Source organism: Salvelinus alpinus, chromosome 14 (genome assembly GCF_045679555.1).
Source record: "Salvelinus alpinus chromosome 14, SLU_Salpinus.1, whole genome shotgun sequence".
NCBI classification, from domain to species: domain Eukaryota; kingdom Metazoa; phylum Chordata; class Actinopteri; order Salmoniformes; family Salmonidae; genus Salvelinus; species Salvelinus alpinus.
In genome coordinates this window covers 4,865,380-4,874,924 of record NC_092099.1, presented here as the reverse complement: position 1 = coordinate 4,874,924, position 9,545 = coordinate 4,865,380, and the positions used below count along the sequence as shown (strand labels likewise).

General features: G+C 45.4%; 1 protein-coding gene across 4 annotated transcripts in view; it reads right to left on the bottom strand.

The window, feature by feature from the left end:
* Positions 1-313: 313 nt before the first annotated feature.
* The window catches only part of tmtc4 (transmembrane O-mannosyltransferase targeting cadherins 4), a 37,839-nt gene continuing 28,607 nt past the window's right edge, over positions 314-9,545 (bottom strand). For all 4 annotated transcript variants that reach the window (XM_071341964.1, XM_071341963.1, XM_071341965.1 and 1 more), the window contains 3 exons: positions 2,666-2,778; positions 1,361-1,430; positions 314-1,018 (listed from right to left, as the gene is read on the bottom strand). In XM_071341964.1, the coding sequence (XP_071198065.1) occupies positions 867-1,018; positions 1,361-1,430; positions 2,666-2,778 (335 nt within the window). In that variant the 3' untranslated portion in view covers positions 314-866. The remainder of the gene's footprint in view (positions 1,019-1,360; positions 1,431-2,665; positions 2,779-9,545) is intronic.

Below are 9,545 nucleotides of genomic sequence, written 5' to 3'. Positions count from 1 at the left end.
CACATGGGTGGGCCTGGAACCACCCAATCAGAATATATTTGTTTCCCCACGAAAGGACTTTATTACATTCAGAAATACTTGTTTCATCATGCTCCCTCAAAACTTGAGATTTCTGTGGCATTGTAATGTGACAACTACACATTTTAGCGTGTCCTTTTATTATCCCCAGCACAATGTGCACCTGTGTAATGATCATGCTGTTTAATCAGTTTCTTGATAAGCCACACCCGTTGGGTGGATAGATTATCTTGGCAAAGGTGAAATGCTCACTAAGGATGTTAACAAAATTGTGCACAAAATGAGAGAAATAAGCTTTTTGTGCATATCAAACATTTCTGGGATCCTTTATTTCAGCTCACATGACCAACACATTACATGTTGCATTTATTTTTGTTCAGTATAGTATGTTTAGTTTTCTTTGAGAGAAGCAATTTTATTTTAAATTATGTGATTTGGTTTATGTAGATACATTTAAATGTTAACACACAATAACCAAAAATCTGATCTTATTTGCATATTCATACAGAGTTTGAAACAAATTTGCAAACAGTAGAATGTTTGCCCAGAATTGTTTTCCAGAAGTTCACAATTCGCCACAAAACTTTTTTTCCCGTAAGGGAAGACGCATCATTCACCCAAGTTTATTTAAAATCGGGCCAGTGCTGTCAGACATCGTGTGTGACTAACATACGAACAGACGGAGACCGATCTAGTCCCCTTCCCAATTTCATAATGGGGGACAAGCAACAGAACTTGTTACACAGAACAGTCTTTATTTCTTAAATAGAATGGAAACGGTACAAATCTGGAATGAATGAACGGTTATTTGTGTATGTGTTGCAGCATGCAGTCAGTGGTTGAGTCCCTCAGGGTGGTGTGGTCCTGTAAAGCTGGTCCAGTTTGCGTCGCAGCATGTTGTAGTTGTCCTTGGTGCCTGGGGCTTCTGGATCCAGCTTCAGAGACAGCTCGTAGTGCTTCTTCGCCAGCTCCAGCTTCCCCCAGCGATGGTACAGCACCGCTGAGATGGAGGGGAGAGAGGAGAGACACAGACATATTATTGTGAAGCCAAAGACACGGTGTGGAACATTCAGAATAAACATGCCTCTGATATTGAGAATAAGGAATCACAATTCATGTGGGTGGCCCATGCATTTATTTCATATGATATTTGACCAATAATGTTTCTAAGTGGTACTCTTGCTTGAGACCAAACCCATCACATTATCCCTAAACAATTAATTAAACACACCACATTGATCACGTTGAATTTCATTGAGGTATTATGGATTTATTTATGTGGCAAGTGTCTTAATACAAAAGACAAATATACTGTATATGAAAAACATTTCTGTGGTCTTACCCAGATTGCCATGGCAACTGGCAGCATTTGGGTTGATCCTCAGAGCCTGGAGGAAGAAGCCTTCGGACTCCTGATTGGGCACAAAACACAGGACATGTTTCAGTGTGTGTGGCTGCATTAGGAGTGCAGTCACACACACACACAGACACATCTGTACCCCTGCACATTGACTTGGTACTAGTACCCCCTGTATATAAGCCTCATTTTAGTTACTTTACTTTAGTTTATTTAGTAAATATTTTCTTAACTCTATTTTCTTAAAACTGCATTCTTGGTTAAGGGCATGTGACAAATAACATTTGATTTGAAATTGTTTATATCCCATTGACTTAAGTGCATGTTTTACATTCAGCATTGATCTGAAGTTCGGATTGAGTTGAGGTGAGGGCTGGCACAATTACCAGCTGAGCGAAGACGGTCGGACATTCATGCGGTTAAGTCTGTTTCTACGGTAACATGGACTCTTAACGACGTGATGAAAATGTGTGGCTCTTGCAGAAACGAGCAAGGTGTTGTAGCAAATGAGTGTTAGGTTGCCTAGGCAATGCCGCCCTCCCTGCAGGAGCAGCACACACACACAGAAATAGAATGAATAGAACGGGCTTAGAACCTCTAACCCTGGAAATGTGACCGGTAAACTCATGGGTACACTCGCAATGGCTGCCTGGTACTGCGATACAATCATTTCCATGGTAATGTAGAATGTTCATTCAAATTATGTTAACTGATGGGGCTCATGCAATGTAATGTATTTTTTGTAATGTCAGTTGAGTTGAATCAACAAATCACAGCACAAATAGACAGGTACACTTCCTGGTTTCAGTTCCTGCCTTACTCCTAGCTTGAAGGTAAAAGTTAGGACTCCATGTGAAAGCTTTAAGAAAATAAACATTCACGTGACCAGCTCCGTTGCTAACTTGCATAGCTGGTTCCATTGCTGCAAAGAGTTATGGGATATTAGAATCCTCGTTTTAACCTTTGTCATCTTCAACCTAGCTTTTCTCCTTTGCTGCTATACTTGCAGTGGCCACCAGTCCACCCATTATGCCATCATTGACTCGAACGAGGACGTCCATTTAATTCATTCTATTTCTATGGCAGCACATGCAGTCAGGAGCAGAGGAGAGGAGAAAATGTGTCTTAATCACATGATTATCATTTTTTTTACGAAATTGCTATTCCAACGGTTAAAACGTGAACGCGGTCATTTGGCTGACCAATTACTGTCATCCAAAATTTCATGACCGTCACAGCCCTAGTTGAGGTAAATTATTGTAAGTCATTTCTCTCGCTGGGCTTACTGACCTTATACTTCTGTAGTTTGCCCAGGACGTTGGCCAATGAGAACATGATGGTGTGGTCGTTAGGGAGGAGCTTTAGGGCCTCCCGGCCAATTGCCTCCGCCTGGGCTAGGTTGCCTAGACGACAGGAGAGAGAAGGGATAGACATGAGAAGGACAGACGGATAGTCAGACACAGACAGGCGAGATTGAACTTGCTAGTTCAAAGCCTGTGGACATGCAAGGTGGAAATCCAAGTCATGAGGAGAACAAAGTTTAAAACCGACAGACTACAAGTCAGCTTTAAAAGTCTTAATTGGAAGTCGATGCATTCACAGAATACAAATGTCAACTGCTTGTACGAATGTACAGAGCTTTAAAGCAAGTGCTTATACCTTTATACTATGGATAAAATGATGAAACCCAATATAAACTGAGCGCCCAGTGTGTGTGTACATGTGTGTGTTGTCTGTGGTGTGTAGAGCAGAGTTTTTCCTCTCCACACATGGAAGAGCGCTTTAGCTTCCTAATTAGGAGCTGAACACAAGGACCACTGGCTTATTGATCTCTGTCAGACCTGTCTGACTAGGGAGGGAAGGTGGGAAGGAGAGCGATAGAGGGAGGGAGGGAAGGTGGGAGGGAGAGAGAGCTAGAGGGAGGGAGAAAGATGGGTGGGGATGGAGAGAGGCCCTGAGTCATGCTCTGCGTGCACATGTGTGTGCTATATGTGTGCACATAAACTCAGCAAAAAAAGAAACGTCCCTTTTTCAGGACCCTGTCTTTCAAAGATAATTCGTAAAAATCAAAATAACTTCGCAGATCTGCATTGTAAATGGTTTAAACACTGTTTCCCATGCTTGTTCAAGAACCATAAACAATTAATGAACATGCACCTGTGGAATGGTCGTTAACTTCTTAGGGCTAGGCCACTTTTTTTCTCCACTTCCTGCCTGAATGACGTGCCTAAAGTAAACTGCCTGTAACTCTGGCCATGATGTCAGGATATGCATATAATTGGTACCAATGTAGGAGAATATAACACAATAGATATGGTAGGAGAAAATCAAACAGATTTTTTTTGAGAAAGACCACCCTCTTAGAAATGCAAGAGACAGGTCATATCGAAAATTAGCTCCCTGGATGCAATTCCTATGGCCTCCACAGAGTGTCAGCAGTCTACGTTCAAGGTTTCAGGCTTGTAACTTCAAAAATGAATAAGAAATAACAGTTTTTGTAGAGGGACAGTCTTGGAATTTTTTGCGTTTCCTATTGAACATACATAGAAATATTATAGTCTGATTACATTTTAGGGTATCTGAGGAGTTAATAGAAACTTATTTTGACTTGTTGAAACAAAGTTTAGGGGTAGATTTTCGGATTCCTTTCTCTGCAAGATGAATGAGTGGATTACTCAAATCGGTGGCGCCAACTAAACTGACATTTTGGGATATAAAGAAGGATTTTATCATACAAAACGACACTACATGTTATAGCTGGGACCCTTTGGATGTCAAGTCAGAGGAATATGTTCAAAAGGTAAGTGATTTTTAACCGTTAAATGTGAATGTATGAAACCCGTGCCCGTGGAAAAATATGTTAATGTGGGGTGCCGTCCTCAAACAATTGCATGGCATGTTTTCGCTGTAGTAGCTACTGTAAATCAGACAGTGCAGTTAGATTAACAAGAATTTAAGCTTTCAGCAAATATAAGACACAGTTGAAGTCGGAAGTTTACATACACATAGGTTGGAATCATTATATCTTGTTTTTCAACCACTCCACAAATATCATATTTTTCAACAACTCCACAAACTGTAGTTTTGGCAAGTCGGTTAGGACATCAACTTTGTTCATGACACAAGTCATTTTTTTTTAATTTTTTTTTTCTTTCCAACAATTGTTTACAGACAGATTATTTCACTTATAATTCACTGTATCACAATTCCAGTGGGCCAGAAGTTTACATACACTAAGTTGACTGTGCCTTCAAACAGCTTGGAAAATTACAGAAAATTATGTCATGGCTTTAGAAGCTTCTGATAGGCTAATTGACATAATTTGAGTCAATTGGAAGTGTACCTGTGGATGTATTTCAAGGCCTACCTTCAAACTCGGTGCCTCTTTGCTTGACATCATAGGAAAATCAAAAGAAATCAGCCAAGACCTCCCAAAAAAAACTGTAGACCTCCACAAGTCTGCTTCATCCTCGGGAGCAATTTTTAAATGCCTGAAGGTACCACGTTCATCTGTACAAACAATAGTACGCAAGTATAAACACCATGGGACCACGCAGCCGTCATACCGCTCAGGAAGGAGAAGCGTTCTGTCTCCTAGAGATGAACGTACTTTGGTGCGAAAATTGCAAATCAATCCCAGAACAACAGCAAAGGACCTTGTGAAGATGCTGGAGGAAACAGGTACAAAAGTATCTATATCCACAGTAAAACGAGTGCTATATCAACATAACCTGAAAGGCCGCTCAGCAAGGAAGAAGCCACTGCTCCAAAACTGCCATAAAAAAAGCCAGACTACAGTTTACAACTGCACATGGGGACAAAGATCGTACTTTTTGGAGAAATGTCCTCTGGTCTGATGAAACAAAAATAGAACGGACCATTGTTATGTTTGGAGGACAAAGGGGGAGGCTTGCAACCCGAAGAAGACCATCCCAACCAAGAAAGCATGGGGGTGGCAGCATCCTGTTGTGGGGGTGCTTTGCTGCAGAAGGGACTGATGCACTTCACAAAATAGATGGCATCATGAGGTAGGAAAAGTATGTGGATATATAAAACCAACATCTCAAGACATCAGTCAGGAAGTTAAAGCTTGGTCGCAAATGTTTCTCCCAAATGGACAATGACCCCAAGCATACTTCCAAAGTTGTGGCAAAATGGCTTAAGGACAAAAAAGTCAAGGTATTGGAGTGGCTATCACAAAGCCCTGACCTCAATCCATAGAACATTTGTGGGCAGAACTGAAAAAGCATGTGCGAGCTAGGAGGCCTACAAACCTGACTCAGTTACACCAGCTCTGTCAGGAGGAATGGGCCAAAATTCACCCAACTTATTGTGGGAAGCTTGTGGAAGGCTACCCGAAACGTTTGACCCAAGTTAAACAATTTAAAGGCAATGGTACCAAATACTATTTGAGTGTATGTAAACTTCTAACCCACTGGGAATGTGATGATAGAAATAAAAGTTGAAATAAATCACTATTATTCTGACATTTCACATTCTTAAAATAAAGTGGTCACCCTAAATGACCTAAGACAGGGGATTTTTAATAGGATTAAATGTCAGGAATTGTGAAAAACTGAGTTTAAATGTATTTCGCTATGTAAACTCCTGACTTCAACTGTATATGTACATAAATGTTTAAAATCCATAATATTTATGATTATTTATTTGAATTGCGCTCCCTCCAGTTTCACCGGAAGTTGTTCAGCCAGGGGAACACCGATCCTTAAGAAGTTTTAAGACACGAACAGCTTACAGACTGTAGGCAATTAAGGTCACAGTTATTAAAACTTAGGACACTAAAGAGGCCTTTCTACTAACTCTGAAAAACACCAAAAGAAAGATGCCCAAGGTCCCTGCTCATTTGCGTGAACGTGCCTTAGCCATGCTGCAAGGAGGCAGAGGAGGCTTTACTAGATGCTGTTCTTCCACTAATCTCATTGCAACTCCCCTCCAAGTCTCCGACCACTACCTTGTATCCTTTTCCCTCTCGCTCTCATCCAACACTTCCCACACTGCCCCTACTCGGATGGTATCGCGCCGTCCCAACCTTCGCTCTCTCTCCCCCGCTACTCTCTCCTCTTCCATCCTATCATCTCTTCCCTCTGCTCAAACCTTCTCCAACCTATCTCCTGATTCTGCCTCCTCAACCCTCCTCTCCTCCCTTTCTGCATCCTTTGACTCTCTATGTCCCCTATCCTCCAGGCCGGCTCGGTCCTCCCCTCCTGCTCCGTGGCTCGACGACTCATTGCGAGCTCACAGAACAGGGCTCCGGGCAGCCGAGCGGAAATGGAGGAAAACTCGCCTCCCTGCGGACCTGGCATCCTTTCACTCCCTCCTCTCTACATTCTCCTCTTCTGTCTCTGCTGCTAAAGCCAATTTCTACCACTCTAAATTCCAAGCATCTGCCTCTAACCCTAGGAAGCTCTTTGCCACCTTCTCCTCCCTCCTGAATCCTCCTCCCCCTCCTCCCCCCTCCTCCCTCTCTGCTGATGACTTCGTCAACCATTTTGAAAAGAAGGTCGACGACATCCGATCCTCGTTTGCTAAGTCAAACGACACCGCTGGTTCTGCTCACACTGCCCTACCCTGTGCTTTGACCTCTTTCTCCCCTCTCTCTCCAGATGAAATCTCGCGTCTTGTGACGGCCGGCCGCCCAACAACCTGCCCGCTTGACCCTATCCCCTCCTCTCTTCTCCAGACCATTTCCGGAGACCTTCTCCCTTACCTCACCTCGCTCATCAACTCATCCTTGACCGCTGGCTACGTCCCTTCCGTCTTCAAGAGAGCGAGAGTTGCACCCCTTCTGAAAAAACCTACACTCGATCCCTCCGATGTCAACAACTACAGACCAGTATCCCTTCTTTCTTTTCTCTCCAAAACTCTTGAACGTGCCGTCCTTGGCCAGCTCTCCTGCTATCTCTCTCAGAATGACCTTCTTGATCCAAATCAGTCAGGTTTCAAGACTAGTCATTCAACTGAGACTGCTCTTCTCTGTGTCACGGAGGCGCTCCGCACTGCTAAAGCTAACTCTCTCTCCTCTGCTCTCATCCTTCTAGACCTATCGGCTGCCTTTGATACTGTGAACCATCAGATCCTCCTCTCCACCCTCTCCGAGCTGGGCATCTCCGGCGCGGCCCACGCTTGGATTGCGTCCTACCTGACAGGTCGCTCCTACCAGGTGGCGTGGCGAGAATCTGTCTCCGCACCACGTGCTCTCACCACTGGTGTCCCCCAGGGCTCTGTTCTAGGCCCTCTCCTATTCTCGCTATACACCAAGTCACTTGGCTCTGTCATATCCTCACATGGTCTCTCCTATCATTGCTATGCAGACGACACACAATTAATCTTCTCCTTTCCCCCCTCTGATAACCAGGTGGTGAATCGCATCTCTGCATGTCTGGCAGACATATCAGTGTGGATGACGGATCACCACCTCAAGCTGAACCTCGGCAAGACGGAGCTGCTCTTCCTCCCGGGGAAGGACTGCCCGTTCCATGATCTCGCCATCACGGTTGACAACTCCATTGTGTCCTCCTCCCAGAGTGCTAAGAACCTTGGCGTGATCCTGGACAACACCCTGTCGTTCTCAACTAACATCAAGGCGGTGACCCGTTCCTGTAGGTTCATGCTCTACAACATTCGCAGAGTACGACCCTGCCTCACACAGGAAGCGGCGCAGGTCCTAATCCAGGCACTTGTCATCTCCCGTCTGGATTACTGCAACTCGCTGTTGGCTGGGCTCCCTGCCTGTGCCATTAAACCCCTACAACTCATCCAGAACGCCGCAGCCCGTCTGGTGTTCAACTTTCCCAAGTTCTCTCACGTCACCCCGCTCCTCCGCTCTCTCCACTGGCTTCCAGTTGAAGCTCGCATCCGCTACAAGACCATGGTGCTTGCCTACGGAGCTGTGAGGGGAACGGCACCTCCGTACCTTCAGGCTCTGATCAGGCCCTACACCCAAACAAGGGCACTGCGTTCATCCACCTCTGGCCTGCTCGCCTCCCTACCTCTGAGGAAGTACAGTTCCCGCTCAGCCCAGTCAAAACTGTTCGCTGCTCTGGCACCCCAATGGTGGAACAAACTCCCTCACGACGCCAGGTCAGCGGAGTCAATCACCACCTTCCGGAGACACCTGAAACCCCACCTCTTTAAGGAATACCTAGGATAGGATAAAGTAATCCTTCTAGCCCCCCCCCCCTTAAAAGAGTTAGATGCACTATTGTAAAGTGGTTGTTCCACTGGATATCATAAGGTGAATGCACCAATTTGTAAGTCGCTCTGGATAAGAGCGTCTGCTAAATGACTTAAATGTAAATGTAAATGAGGCATAAGGACTGCAGATGTGGCCAGGGCAATAAATGACAATGTCCGTACTGTGAGACGCCTAAGACAGCGCTACAGGGAGACAGGACGGACAGCTGATCATCCTCACAGTGGCAGACCACGTGTAACAACACCAGCACAGGATCGGTACATCCGAACGTCACACTTGCGGGACAGGTACAGTACGGCAACAACAACTGCCCGAGTTACACCAGGAATGCACAATCCCTCCATCAGTGTTCAGACTGTCCGCAATAGGCTGAGAGAGGCTGGACTGAGGGCTTGTAGGCCCGTTGTAAGGCAGGTCCTCACCAGACATCACCAGTAACAACGTCGCCTATGGGCACTAACCCACCGTCGCTGGACCAGACAGGACTGGCACAAAGTGCTCTTCACTGACGAGTCGCAGTTTTGTCTCACCAGTGGTGATGGTCGGATTCACGTTTATCGTCGAAGTAATGAGCGTTACACCGAGGCCTGTACTCTGGAGCGGGATCAATTTGGAGGTGGAGGGTCCGTTATGGTCTGGGGGGGGTGTGTCACAGCATCATCGGACTGAGCTTGTTGTTATTGCAGGCAATCTCAACGCTATGCGTTACAGGGAAGACATCCTCCTCCCTCATGTGGTACCCCTTCCTGCAGGCTCATCCTGACATGACCCTCCAGAATGACAATGCCACCAGCCATACTGCTCGTTCTCTGCGTGATTTCCTGCAAGACAGGAATGTCAGTGTTTTGCCATGGCCAGCGAAGAGCCCGGATCTCAATCCGATTGAGCACGTCTGGACCTGTTGGATCAGAGGGTGAGGGCTAGGGCCATTCCCCCCAGAAATGTCCGGGAACT